This window comes from Lipophrys pholis (assembly GCF_963383615.2).
Source record: "Lipophrys pholis genome assembly, chromosome: 11".
NCBI lineage: Eukaryota > Metazoa > Chordata > Actinopteri > Blenniiformes > Blenniidae > Lipophrys > Lipophrys pholis.
In genome coordinates this window covers 13,358,032-13,372,341 of record NC_137631.1, presented here as the reverse complement: position 1 = coordinate 13,372,341, position 14,310 = coordinate 13,358,032, and the positions used below count along the sequence as shown (strand labels likewise).

The following is a 14,310-nucleotide window of genomic DNA, read 5'->3' as shown; positions in this document are numbered from 1 at the left end:
GTAAAAGCATATCTGAAATTAAGGACATCAACAATTTACTACAATTCTGGAATGTCTGACAAAAGAAAAGATTTGCTTCAAGTTGAAAATGTGCATTTATGCCACCGGATTAAGCCAATACATGCATGGAGATAGGAGAATTGGGAAAATTTAATTTGCATCAGAGTAAAAATGAAACGAATCAAAGCAGATGTTATCCCGGTTTTGGAGATCTCAGAGCACGTTACACTTTTATTATATTTACACACATGGTGCCAGAACTCATAGTGGAGCAGGGTTGCCAAATCTGAAAGACAAATCCAGCCCAAACGTCCAGATTTCGAAATATTTACCCATGGAAGAGCATGAACACTACTTTTGTCTAATAGTGTTGCCTTCACTGAAGAGTCTATTAGAATAGTTACAAAATAACACAATTGATAAAGTATTCAGTAATTACATGAAGTACATTATCAGTGGAATGGAACCATATTTTACTTATATCTGCATTCAAAACAGGCCTGCTCAGGTACAAAAAAAACCTTCAAAAGTACTTTTATTTCTCAATAAACTTGCATTTAAAAGGAAATCATGCTGTCATTATGGGGTATTGTGCATAAAACTTTGAGGGAAAAAAAAAAAATGAATCCATTGTGAAATAAGGCAAAATGAAATGTGGAAGAAAGTGAAATGCTGTGAATACTTTGGCAAAAGCCGAGTACAGAAACACACAAACTCATTTTAGACCGATTCACCTCAAATATAATTCTTTTGGCTGCAGAAAACCGAGTGTGTCGAGAAAACCCAGACTAATTCACATAACCGTAGAACAGTAAATAAGTGGGAGTGACTGGGAACTGCAGCACATATAGATTTTTAATGCTTCAAGGAGAATAAAAGCATAAAGAAAAATACCCTCAAATTCCAGAAAAACACTTCTTGTCTTCATTGGAAATAAAAACAACAAAAAAGAAAAGATGAAAACTTTAAAGGAATCATTTATTGTGGAGCTCAGGGACGTAAACATGTTCACACTGTCAATGTTTGCAATTAGAAATTCTCAGAAATTAAAATGGTAAAAAACACAACAGGCATCAGGACGCTTGTTCAAAGTGACTCGACTCATTGTGATTCTTAAGATAAGATGATTGAGAAGCTGTCCTATTTGTCAGGAAGTCCTCAGGTTTCCTTGATGGACAAACCCACCCAGCGACAGAAATCAGCGATAAGACAGAAAGCTTCGTGCATTTTAATCAAATTATTACACAAAAGTATCCCACCAGCTTTAACGGAAAATGTAAAGGAAAACAACATTTTAGAGCAACAGTAATTAAAACAACCTGTACAGACAAAGAGCTACAGTAGAAAGAAAACAGTATAAAGGTGCATAAAAGGTTAGACTCTGCCTCCAGTCAAAGTGAGCAGGAAGGCACTGCGGGATCCAAACATCCAGGCGTTCTGCTCTGCTGCAGCCGCTGTCACCTGAACAGTCGGTTCCAGAACGACACGAAGGTGCTGGAGTTCAAGGCACCGATGAAGATGAGCAGCAGAAGGTAGAGACTCATCATGACGGCAAAATGGTGTCTGAGGAGCCACGAGCTCCGGCGGGAATGTCTGGCGGAAGAAAAGAAACACGAGTTACGTCAAGTTGAAAAATGTGCATTTCTACGGTCAGATTAAGACGAGAGACTCACCTGGACAGGTGCTTCCTCTGAGAGTAAACCAGCAGGTATTTGACTCTGAGCAGCTGATTGTTGGTGACGATGAAGTACTTCTGCGGGACGTCGCCTCCTTCACTGTTCTTTGCCCGCGAGCGCTGGCGATCGATGATTTCAGAGTCTGTGAACAGAGAATCAAACGTTGGCTGGACAGACACCCTCCCATTTCAACATCTGTGTTACAGATGAACCACACTCACCTTTTTTCTTCACCTGGCACTTCACATCTGGATGGTCCACGATTTCGCACAAGGCGACGCAGCTCAACAGTGGACCCAGAAGACTTTCTCTCCAGCCGCTGCTGTGGGGGCTGTAGAGGACCGCCATGCTCAAGTCACTGGTCAGGTACGTTCCCTCTCCAAACACAGAGTTCTGTAAAGAAAAGAACCCAAAAAATTTTTTAATGACATTCGTCAAACATGATGAATTACATTCTAAGGTGCCTCTCAAGTCTCTGGGGTCGCCGTCCAAGCAGAGGTTTCCGTACTTCTCACTGACCTTGTTGAGGTGACAGTGCAGCCCGTTGTGGATGATTGAGTGGAAGTTCTCCAGCCGGCTGCCGTGGAATGCATAGAAGACGTCTCGCCCCTCTCTCGTCCTCTCAAACCTGGCGTTCACCTGATCAGAGTACTCCAGCTCAAACAGGAAGTCCGGCACCGGAGCAGAGACCCCTTCATCTTCCGTCAGGCTACAGAGCTTGACATACTAGTGAAGATTTAAAAAGCAGCAGACTGTAAACAAACACAAATCACAGAGTGAAGCACTGGGACTTTTATGCATTGGTCCTCGCAGCAAACATACTTCGTCCTTCTGTAGCGTCTTTACAGCAAAGCTCTTTGACGAGAGAATCCAGTGTGTGAGGGCCAGGTGATGGTCTCCTTCTCCAGGCCGGAGCCTCACCAACTCCCTCACCCCGGGCAGCGAGTTCACATCGCCAAGCTACAGGAAATATACAATCACACACCATCTCAAGTCAAAGTCTTTTCTATGCTTTTTTTTTTCTAATTATTTTCACTTTTGGCTCATAGTGAGTGAAAACATGATCACAAAAAAATGGAGGCCGATTACGAGGAACTTTAGATTAATTTACTCAACGACACGACTGGAACAGACAAGGCAGGAGCCTGTCAGCGTCTCTCTCTCTCTCTCCTTTCTACCGTGAGCACAACTCATGATTGATCAACAACCAGGGGACGAAAAGCTAGAGACAGTTGGAGAAGACAGACAGGAAGAGACGTTTGCACGAAGGCCAATGAAAATGTTGATGACAACCATTTGGTTTTATCATCAGAAAATAAACACATAAATCATGTAGACCTGGTTTAGTGATTTATGAAATGACACGTAGCAGACGGAACATAAAAACACAACATAAAGGGGATATTGCATTTGCTTCCTATTGGGAATGGACTGTCACTTCTTTCTAGTTTGTCGGTAATGATCCCAGCTGCTCTTTTTTTTATGATTGAAAGCATTAAACAAAACATCTTGTGCTTGATATTTGAAAACCATAGTACTTGGTGAGCAAACAATATCCTGAAGGTCAACAAATAAAACCTATTTATTAGAGATTGTAGTCATGGAGGTGTGCGAGCTCATTGCTCCAGAAAAAACAAAAAACTAACAAATATTCATATGGATTATAAAAAAAAATATATAGAATAGAACTTCATTTATATAGCACCTGTCACAGACGTGAGTCATATTATTGTGAACATTGTGATCATTGGTTGCTTAATGCTGTCCAGCCTCGAAAAAAAAATAAAAAATGTCTGCCTTTCATTCTTAGAGTAACATTACTGATACATAAAGTCATTTAAAGTAAATCACCAACAAATGAGCTGCATGTCAATTTTAATCCCTGATTTTACCACGTCTCATCTAAACATAATAACACTGGATTTTATATTGGGGATATTGAACTACTTCACCTGCAACTTAAACTACAGAGATATTTAGAATTTGGATTGTCAATATTGCTTTTAACTGACACACGTTCAAATTCAACAGTGCATTACTGCCACCATGTGTGCAAATAGCATAATGTTAACATGATTTACTTCTAAACTAAGTTAAAAAGATCCATTTGTAAAGCTATCTAAAAATAGCACACCTGCATTGGCTAATTAAACTTAGTGACCACCAGTGAGAGTCTTCATTGAAGCTCTTACCAACTCCTCAAAGTCCTTATGGTCGCCACTGATGTACCGAGGAGGGAAAGGTCTGAGCAAAGAGTCTCTCTTGTAGCTCTGCGCAGCAGCAACAAACAGGCTGCAGCGGAGGTCTGCTGCGACCGGGTCTCTGTGCAGGCAGGAGCATACCAGCTCTCTGACGGCGTCAGGTGGCAGCGGCGGCTGCATTCCCAGCACTGCAAAGAAAAGTGGGAGCAAAAACAAGAGCACTTGTGTTAACAGTCCAATACAGCGAGCTGGCTGGAGTATCAGAGAACACACATCCGTTATAGCCATCACAGATTATTGTGCAGTTATATTCTTTTTCTTTATTTGTTCATTTTCAAGCTTCAGGTGATTAGATGTGTATTTGTAATGCAGCAAGTCAAGATATTTAATTCATGATCATGTATGACAACACCGATGCATCAGAACTCTGGAGACTGTTGATTAACCTCTTGATTCAGCAACAGATTGCTCTGATTTCAAAATATATTGAGCTTTTCCACAACATTTCATCAGTAGGTTTCCCATTGGGTTTATTTCACTGTTAATGCACATTACTGGAGTGGAACTTCAGATGGGAGCAGGTAACAAGTCAAATCCGGGGGTCGGTGGTTATTAATTTTCCTTTTTAGAGTGCAATACTATTTACTCCATTAAACCACACAGTATGTATTAGGTGAAAAGTAAACTAAATAACTAAAAGTTATCAATAAACAATATTTTTAAATGTCAAAATCAATGTAAGAAAATATATGCATATGCCTACAAATGACAATTTTACGTGAGACAAAGCACGCATGAGCAATTGTAGTGTTTTTTTTTTTGAAGCCCTGGGAGTCTAATTAAATCAACTAACATGCAAAAGAATTCACACAATAAATATTAGTTTTGTGATGCGTTTTGGAAACGTGTCCTTTGTTTTTAGTTTTTATTGAAAAGGAGATATTGTGTCTCATGTGCACGTGAGCCTGGTTGATGAATCATGTTAAACACATTCACCTGGATGTAAAGGTAACCTTCTTTAGGTATTAGTTGATTGAACAGCTGGCAGTTACTGTGGTTACAATGGAAAGGAGTGAACATCTCCACGCAAGATTCCAGTAATTGTTCTGCCACGCTGATGTTTTGTTTGCGAGCGAAGATTTTTAATAAAGTTGTTTCTCTAACTCGCCCAGCTCTTACCACAGCTAACGTTAGCTCAGCTGCTACAAGTAAACACGTCTACTCTGCGTTTTTAATAGCAAATACTTTGCTGCCCTGCGACTGTGAGTTCCCGGAGACGTTAGGACTGCAACACAGCACTTGTTCACACTTGTTTGACAGACATGTGTCCAAAGTGTAATTTATCACCTTACCTTGAGTCGGACTCAACTCATAGCACTGCAACACGGCTAGTAGCTTTAGCTTCAGGCTGAGATGCGTTCAAGTGCAGTTTACATTCTTTCTCTTCCGGTGTGCAATACGACTGACAAATCAGAAAATAGAAAACAAGTGAGGATAGTTATAGTTTAGAAAAACTACGATGTGCGTTTTTTCTTGAAAAATATATTTATACTGTTATTTCAAAATGCTTATTCTGACAGTAGACATGGAACCGCAGGAATAACAAAATAACGAGGGGACATGAAGGCAGCATCAGTCACTCTGTGTCGCTCTGACGTCTGAGCGCCACCTGCTGTTTTAAAGCATAAACACAGACATCACAGCTTCTAAGTAAGGTGGCATTTGCAAATAATTTAACGAACTTCTATGAAGTCACAAATGTTTTAAAATAATTCATTATCAGTTGTATTTTCACCTATCTTTAAAAAAAAAATGCTATATCTCTACTGTCTTTTTAATCCAAAATTTGTTTTATCCCATTCGTTTCTAATTTCCATCCAATATTTAAGAGGGATCTTTTGATTTGTCCAATGAAATGCAAAATGAAAAACAAGAAACGTAGTCATTTCCTGCGATTGCAAAGTGCAGTACTGATACATTTGCATTGTGGTTAGTTTATCGATGTGAAATAATGTTTGTATCAAACTGACTTTCAGCACTGTGGACAGCATCGATGTTGGGCGGGGTTTAGCGGATTTTTACGCTTTCTTATTGGTCTGTTCAGGCCAGCAACAAATCCCGTGTTATTGTCGGGGCCCTGGTCCTGCCCGGCGGGGGGCGTGCGTAAAGAAAAGACCTGACGTCACGTGACCGCCTTTTACTCCCGAGCTCATCCTTTGAGGAATAACACCACATAATTGTCTGCTCGGCGCCAGATCTGTCTGTTTTCATGCAGATGAGTCATAGGATGCCATATAAACGAACGGAGCGACTGTAGTTACACGCGCGGACTGAACTGGAGGTGAGGTAAGGCGCTGCCATCGCTGCTTCCCCCCCATTCATTACGATCCGGTGAAAAGAGGCGGGTGAAGATGCATTAGCATGAACCGAACCCTGGCTTCTATAAAAAAAAAACTGAGAATCTGTCGGCTCTGCGGGTTAATGTGCGGAGTTTGTCCCTCTTTGTCCGGATGGGGAGGCAGCAGCAGCGATGCGCCGTGGCGCACAGGCTGAAGGACGCCTCTCCATCGCCTGTGATCACGATGTACCGTGTCCTGCTGCAGCCTCGTCGTCAGTAACACACATCTGCGATAATCTGACAGCTCTCTAGCATTAAATCCACCGCGATCGGCCCGTGTCAGGGCGAGCTGGAGACTGCTTTACGCACCCCAGCAAGATGCCCTTCACACTCCTCCATACGTCCACCATGAGCTGCACCGTCCACAGTGGCTCTCAAACACAGCGAAATGGAGTGGAGAGCGGCTGATTTTTAGATTACGGGCCAGGCCATGAGCAAAAGATAATCAAACGTGTATTTGTAAACTCTTAAGGGCTTCAGCACGCCGCTTTTGCGTCTATATGCTTAAGGGATGGGGACAAGGCCACACGCCTTGCACAGCTACGAGATGGTCCAAAAAAATACGCTCCCGGTCCCTGCCGATGGTTTGGGATGGGTGGTTCCACTAACGGGGCTGGGTACCACCACTCCTACAAATCATAGGAGGCTGTGAAGTGTTTTATTCAGTGAAATGAGTGTACTGATCCACTGGAAGGCCTGTGGAGGGTTTTGGCCTGTTGCTTACAAGACTAGCAGTATTAAGATGCTGCACCCTGTAATACAGCTCCCTTCTTTGCAGTTTGGTTTTCAAGGCAGCCCAGATTGAAGTCTGTGACCTGTTTGCAAGTGGGGAACAACACTGAGTGGTTATCATGGCAGGTGAGCTCTCCTCCACTTTTCACCCGATGCATAGAGGCTTTGCTTGTGTCCTTAATGCTGTTGATTTCATTTCTTTTAAAAGATAGCACAAGGCATCAACTTCTGTTTTCGTTCCCCAGAAAACAACTTTCCTCCCCTGCCTCGGTTCATCCCCCTGAAGCCATGTTTTTACCAAGACTTCAATGAGATCCCCGACCAACGTCGCACCATGTGCAAGAGGCTCTACTACCTATGGATCTGTAAGTTTACCAGCAGAAAATGTTTGAGTGGTGGCACTGCAGTAAATACCACCGTTTCTATTTCAATGCCGAGTGTACGATGGTCAGCATTTGTGGTGCTGCTGTAGTGCCGTAGCATGGTCTTCGTGCCATGTCATTTTGTTTTGCCCAAAATATTATGAGATGCAAATATCATAGACGGTTCAGTACAGGTGGAGGTCTGGACTGACTGGTCTTACAGCATTTCATATCGTCTTTCTGCACTTTTATGCAGATTAAGAAATATTGGAGCGGTTGAAAGTTTTTTGTAGCACATATTTGTTGTGCATATTTTTTTAAGTACTGGAAACCTTAATGTTAACAAATATAAAACACTAGATTTTTTTTTTTTTTTAAATCGCATAGACAGATTTTTTTTTTCAGCAAAGATGTTCACATAGCCTTGTAACGCAAATGTTTATGTATTGCAGAGTACCACCTCAGTCTAGGCTCGTGGCTTACAGAGTTTGAGGGGGGGCTTTCTCTCCTGGTACATGGGGGTCGCAGCAGCAAGGAAAAAGTCTTTTTTCTCTCAGCATAGGTTTTTTTTTTTCCCCTTCGTGCCAGGTGATTAAGTTTTAGTGCAAAAGTAGAAGTGTAACAGTTCCAACTGTTGTGGATTATATATAAAGACTTACCAGATAAAACTGGTTTTGTCATTTATTATGGGGTTACCCAACACTGAATCCCAGTATGATGTAAAACGAGCCAAGTCTATAATAACGTGTTGACTTGTGTCTAAAAGGAATGTCATTATCAGTCAGTAAAATCAACATGAGTTGTATCTCAAGTTAGGAAGGATTTGGTGATTTTGTTGGTGTTTAAAGTCATTATCATCCTGTCAGCATCATGATTTCTCTTTGCTTTCCATGGAGGCTCTTCAGTTTGAATACAAGAATGTAAGTCTGGTGTGAACATAGTTTAGCTGACACATAATGTTTAGTCAGTAGAAAGTCGAGAGTTGTGTCTGTAGGAAAACTTTAATGACACTATTTGTTAAAAGCACCTAGAAATGACTATGCTGTATTTGGTACTGTATAAATAAAGTTGAATTGAATTGGATTATCATTATGGGCCCCTGTCGTTCTAGTGTTGAGTAGTTATTGTGAGTCACAGTGATGACCCTGCAGTGTTACTAGTGATGTAGCTTGTGTGATATGTTGGGGTCCTACCAACTGCTTCTCTTTGGTGTGGACAGTGAACAGTGCGACGTTAGCCTTTAATCTGATCGGCTGTCTGGCCTGGATGTGTGGCGGTGGCGGAGCGACCAACTTCGGCATGGCCATCCTGTGGCTCATCCTCTTCACCCCGTGTTCGTACGTGTGCTGGTTCAGGCCCATCTATAAGGCTTTCAAGTAAGCGCGTTTCCCTTGGAGCACACACACACACACACACACACACACACACACACACACACACACACACACACACACACACACACACACACACACACACACACACACACACACACACACACACACACACACACACACACACACACACACACACACACACACACTTCCTCACCGCCGTTCAGCTGAGTCAGGCCATTTCTGATGCACATTGTTTTTCTCCCCGTGCAGGACTGACAGCTCTTTCAACTTCATGGCTTTCTTCTTCGTCTTCATGGCCCAGGTGGTGATCAGTATTATCCAGACTGTTGGCATTCCAGGCTGGGGAGTGTGGTAAGAGCTTTTAGTGGTCTGTTAAAAATATGGTTGGACTCTTGTTCCATTGGTTTTTACAATCCTGTGAAATTGTTTCATAATGAGTCCATAAAGTTCTGAGATATGGACACAGTGACCCTGAACCGAACCTACTGCAATATGAATAGTTCAGTACACGTGGGCATTTCTGACAAAATTGATGACATTTCACAAAGACCCAGAGAGACGATGAGGTGAAGGTGAATGAGTCTGCCAAAGTTGCCGAAGGCCCCATGTGGTGGTCCTCAGATCTCATTTAAACAAGAAAGCCACTTACCTGTGGACTTATGGGAAACCTGAAAACATACTGCCACGGTCACTGCTGTGCTGTCCTTTAAATACTCCATAAAGTCCAAAGCAGATCTCTATTATTGTTTACGTGTGTCTGTGGGTTCGACTGACTCTTAATCGGTGTCGAAGCTCTGTAGAAAGGATATATTTCTTTAATAATTTCCCATTCAAATTCCTTTGTTTTCCTTTCCTGGAAAACAATTCCGCACGCCTGATGACTCAGTCTGGACTTCAGAGTGCATCTCATCCATATACAGTCTTGTGTTTGTGCATCAGCAGCGTCGGACTTCAAGTCAAGCTTGTGGGCGTGTGAAATTCACATTCAGTGTGATTGGCTGCTGAACATGTAAATACAATCTGAGACACTCTCCCTCGACTTTCAGTCGTTCTTGCCAGATGTACAGAAACATACTTCTATCCAATTTTACAACCCGCCTGGTTGGTGAAAAGAAGATTTTTCTAGTCTCAGTAACCCGAACCCAAAATACACAGAAGAGGTTTTTCCTTCTGGAATCATTCAAGTTTGCTGTTTTTATATTAACATTGGTGCTTCATTATTTGTGTCTTTTTTTGTTTTGTTTTATAAAAGCACAACACTGAGTAGAAAGGAGCATAACAGTTCTTTAGTTCATCACATGAACACTAACACAACTTAATGCTCATGTGATGTCACTTTTTCTGGATGTTGAAACCAGGAAATGTTTCCACTAAACACTTGATAACCGTATAAAGCCACAACTTACTAGCTCCAGTGGTGTACGACCCAAACATGCCCGGGGAAAAAGAGACTCATCAGGAAATAGTGAGCGTCACGCAACTATGACTTTTGGGGGACTCGGGTTGGATTCAGGTGGTAGAGCAGACTGTCCCCCAGACTTTCAACCTGAAGTTGCTCCTCATGAAAAGGGGAAAGCTTTGCATTGAAACTCTATTTATGTTTTGAGTACATCGAATAGAATTTATTATCATTGATTCGGAACAAATTTGACTAAACCCCCCAAACCTATGGGAATAAATAATTAGATATAAGGTTTGAGGCTGTAAAATCCCTTTGGAACAGTTCATGTGGTGCAAACACACTCTTCAGTTGAAGTCTATTTACTTACTGACTATGACCGTGACTCTTTGTTGTTCCCCTCAGTGGCTGGCTGGCGACCATCACCTTCTTCAGCACCAACGTCGGCTCAGCTGTGGTGATGCTGATTCCCACCATTATGTTCACTGCTGTGGCCGTGCTTTCATTCATCGCCCTCACAAAGGTGAGCTGAAAACTGACTGGTCTTCCTTGTGGTGTCACTTTTACTTTGTGTGTATCCCTGCAGCAGTTGGTGTTCATTGCTGCGTCATGTCCCTCCAATCCCTCGCCGTCTTTTACAGGTTCATAACTTCTACCGCGGCAGCGGCGGCAGCCTGGGCAAGGCCCAGGAGGAGTGGGCCACGGGGGCCTGGAAGAACCCGCACGTCCAGCAGGCGGCTCAGCAGGCGGCCATGGGCGCAGCACAGGGAGCCGTGCAGCAGAACCAGTACTCAGCAGCTCCCACCTACAACTACGACGACCCGATGTAGGACAGAGGAGGGGGCCGGGCGGCGGAGTGGGAGAGCTAAAAAAAGGGATCATTTGAGAAAAGAATTCAGAATTAGGTGCCCTTCATTAAAACACTGTACAAGCTGAATTCAAACAGAACAAGAGTCATGTGTTAGATGGAAATGTACATTTACTGTAGTTTGACACGCGTGGGATTCATTGATCTCAGTCAGTTCACTTTTAAATCGGCAGACGGTTTTCCAACACCTGTTGTTGACGTTGTTTCGTGCTGTTCAGTTTTGGCTGGTTTGTGTGAATGTCGCTTTCAGAAACACGTGTTAATATCTCAAACCAATCCTCTCAGCTTCGTGGGTTTAGTTATTAAAGCTCATCTGTCTTCTTTCAGGTACTGCAACAGCTTAACTGTAAAGAGTGTTTACTTTTTTTTTTTTAGCCTTACACAGGTCACCAAATGCTAAAATATGTTTCTTAGCAGATGTTTTATATTTGCTGTTTTGCTCTCTCACATATTTAAAATGTCAAGACCCCCCCCCCCCCGCCATCCGTGAGACAGTTTGACAGTTTCATCCAAATTAATGTTTTTACTTTCTGTCTTTACACAAGCAGCAGGATTTCTACTACATGCAAAACCATATATGTCTTTTCCAGATATGCAACACATTCCAATGAATTCACGTCTTTAAAACACCAACATTTTATTTTCACAGCAAACTAAACCTTTGACAGGTCTTGTCCCTGAAGTGAACACATTGAACCAAATCAGTGTGGAGCTTGTTGAATGTTGATGCTGACGCAAGACAGGTTAACACTGAAATGTACAAGGATATCTTCACAAATAAATAGAAGAGGAATTTGAGATTTGTCCTCAGGTCATGTGGTGAAACGTTTCCTTGACATGATGATGGAACCTTTTACCACTCGGCAAGAAAGCAAATATTGTCAAACTGCTTTTTTTCCAAACAATCTTGGCCAAATGTGTACTTTGTTCCTAATGATCCATCTGCTTTTGTTTTTTTATTATTACTATTATTATTACTTCTTAGAATGTTGTGGCCAGAAAACTACAATCAGCATTTAAAACTTTAAATATTTGTATTTTTAGTTTTGGTGACCTGTTTTTCTCCTTTCTTGAGTGATGCTTTGTTTCAAATGGTCTTTTTTACATTCTCAGGAAAGATGTGATAGCTGTTTATAAATGTTACCTGTGAAACCCTCAGAAAGCCAACACGTCAGGTTTTTGTCTTGTTTTGTTTGACCCATTCGTGACGTTTGTATTTTTTGTCATGAACATACTGGTTCTGGTTCAGTGAATTAGATGTGTATTTAAATTTTTTTTTTTCTTTTAATGTCAAGGTAAAGCACACGCACAATTTGAAGATTGCATTTTATTGGATAAACATTCCAAATCAGCATTGTACAGGTCAAAAGTAGATACCAAAACAGGTTGGACATACAGTAAATACTAGTAATACTTGTTGTAGGTGCTCATAATATTGTATGCAGTGATGGATGTCCCCCCCCCCCCCCCCCCCTTTTTTTTGGCAAATTCTCCCACTTCCCCCTACATGTAAACGCTTGAAATGACAACTTGTTTCTGAAGTTCTGGATTTCAGGCCTTAGTCTGTCATTTTGTGGCTGTTGGTGTTAATCCATGACTCGGTGTAATACGATACTTGTATAAAAGAAAATAGAATATCAAATTTAAGCCGATTATTTCTTTATGAAGTGAACCTTTACGCGAGGACACATTTGTGTGTCGCCCCGGTGAGGCCTGACGTGTCCGCTTCGATTCCTCTCGGAGGATTTATTCAACGTTCATTAGGTGGTTATTACAGTAAAAACAGTATTAGACTTGAAACAGACGTGAAGATTCGTACGCTCGTTATTTCAAACTGTGACTCGTCTTGTCTGATTGTGATGCCGTGGTATTCAATAGGCTGTTGTTTTACGTTTCAGTTTTTGTACCCAACCTATTTCTTTGTGCGTATTTGGGATGACGTGTGGATGAGTCTGAAGCACATGTTTGTTGTGTCTTTCCATGGCTGTGGATTTTTTATTTATCTTTTAATTATGTTTTTTTTTTTTTTTTTTTTCTTTTCTTCTAAAATGTGACAAATGTTTGCGGCTGGATACATGCTGACATCAGTGCAAACTAAATTCACAGTGGAGCAATACTAACGTAAATACTGTATATTAAACAGTAGAGTTACTAAAACTAAACTAATCACACTTTATTAATCGCTTTGGGGGAAATTTACTCGTCCCTCTTCCTCGGGTGCGGTGGATGGCCACGTTAAGGTGGTCCAGGGAGCTGATGGGGGGGTGAAGCGTCTTGCGAACTTCCAAACCCAAATCTGCTTCTCTCGCCTGCGCCCCCCCCCCGCCACCTACGAGACACCGGGTCCTGTTGTGGAGGCTTCAAATGTAAACACATGGCATCATTAGGAGATCTGTTGGCCTGTTCACAAGCTGGAAACCACAAGTATGATTTTACAACCGCATTACATTTTTCACCAGCAGATGCCAGTGATGAAGTCGAACCCCGTCAATGGAACCGTACATCTTCTCATCTGTCAGTAAATGCACAGCTGATCATTTCTGTTGAGTTTTAACGCTTTGCACATCAATAACAGACACGCTCCTTCTCTCCCTTCTCGCTGTAATCAGCACTGATTGTGAATTCTGGATGGAGCTAAACCTTGTACCAAATGTACATAGTGCACAGTTTGGGTGAAAATGGAAATTACAGCTGTGTAGTTATGGCGTAGCAGGAAGCTGCTGTGCGTCAGACAGATGATACTTTGCAATTCATGTCGCTGTATCAAAGCTTCTGGAAGCCATCCCCCATCTCCTGCCCCACACGTACTGTATGTTGTTTGAAATGTATTATCATGTACTACATAATAGCTAGATATGAATATATAATTACTTAAAGGTGAGGTCAGTGTTTGCCATGGGTACACACATCCAATGGGCGCGTGCTCTAATAGGTGAATGAGGGGGCTGTGTCTCCATGAGTGACATAAATGGGGAATACATTTTTGTGTATTACTTTTGTATTATTTGGTCTTACCCTAATAGATATTAAATAGTTCTTGTTGCATCCTGTGTTGTGATTTGATGAGTTTGCACACAGGTGCCCTATACATGCCCGCCACGAGTTTCCTGAGCATTGCTGTTCGTGTTTCAGCTTCAGAGGATCTTCTGCCACTTCTACTGTTACGCCAACCATCTCCACATCCTCCACCGCTGCATGCACGGATCTTTCCTACGCTCTTTCTTCTCACCTCTTGTCTGGTCGCTCCATCTCCATCTTTTAATATACGGTACACACCTGGCTCCGAGCCAGGATCATTTGAAAATCATACCCACCTCCT

At 42.0% G+C, this 14,310-nt stretch overlaps 2 protein-coding genes across 3 annotated transcripts; one reads left to right on the top strand and one right to left on the bottom strand.

The window, feature by feature from the left end:
* Nucleotides 1-78: 78 nt before the first annotated feature.
* Nucleotides 79-5,330, bottom strand: parp16 (poly (ADP-ribose) polymerase family, member 16). The gene is made up of 7 exons (XM_080475868.1): nucleotides 5,230-5,330; nucleotides 3,869-4,065; nucleotides 2,499-2,636; nucleotides 2,196-2,402; nucleotides 1,898-2,069; nucleotides 1,674-1,818; nucleotides 79-1,593 (listed from the first exon to the last, which is right to left on the bottom strand). The coding sequence occupies exons 2-7, from the start codon at nucleotides 4,055-4,057 to the stop codon at nucleotides 1,458-1,460; spliced, it is 987 nt and encodes a 328-aa protein (XP_080331994.1). The 5' UTR covers nucleotides 4,058-4,065; nucleotides 5,230-5,330; the 3' UTR covers nucleotides 79-1,457.
* Nucleotides 5,331-6,076: 746 nt separating this feature from the next.
* On the top strand, nucleotides 6,077-12,306 carry scamp5a (secretory carrier membrane protein 5a). 2 transcript variants are annotated; one of them, XM_080474366.1, is made up of 7 exons: nucleotides 6,077-6,223; nucleotides 7,054-7,133; nucleotides 7,253-7,372; nucleotides 8,589-8,745; nucleotides 8,974-9,075; nucleotides 10,529-10,646; nucleotides 10,765-12,306. In XM_080474366.1, the coding sequence occupies exons 2-7, from the start codon at nucleotides 7,127-7,129 to the stop codon at nucleotides 10,951-10,953; spliced, it is 693 nt and encodes a 230-aa protein (XP_080330492.1). In that variant the 5' UTR covers nucleotides 6,077-6,223; nucleotides 7,054-7,126; the 3' UTR covers nucleotides 10,954-12,306. The 2 variants fall into 2 exon arrangements, with proteins under 2 accessions (XP_080330492.1, XP_080330493.1); XM_080474367.1 differs by having other exon boundaries at nucleotides 6,077-6,218; nucleotides 10,765-12,150.
* Nucleotides 12,307-14,310: the final 2,004 nt, after the last annotated feature.

Excerpts from the sequence above, each read along its gene's own strand:
- parp16 (XM_080475868.1), bottom strand. The coding sequence starts at position 4,057 with ATGCAGCCGCCGCTGCCACCTGACGCCGTCAGAGAGCTGGTATGCTCC. Across the intron at positions 2,637-3,868 it reads ATAAGGACTTTGAGGAGTTG|CTTGGCGATGTGAACTCGCT; the intron begins GTAAGAGCTTCA and ends TATTTCCTGTAG. Across the intron at positions 1,819-1,897 it reads GTGCCAGGTGAAGAAAAAAG|ACTCTGAAATCATCGATCGC; the intron begins GTGAGTGTGGTT and ends CTCTGTTCACAG.
- scamp5a (XM_080474366.1), top strand. Across the intron at positions 9,076-10,528 it reads ATTCCAGGCTGGGGAGTGTG|TGGCTGGCTGGCGACCATCA; the intron begins GTAAGAGCTTTT and ends TGTTCCCCTCAG. Across the intron at positions 10,647-10,764 it reads CATTCATCGCCCTCACAAAG|GTTCATAACTTCTACCGCGG; the intron begins GTGAGCTGAAAA and ends CGTCTTTTACAG.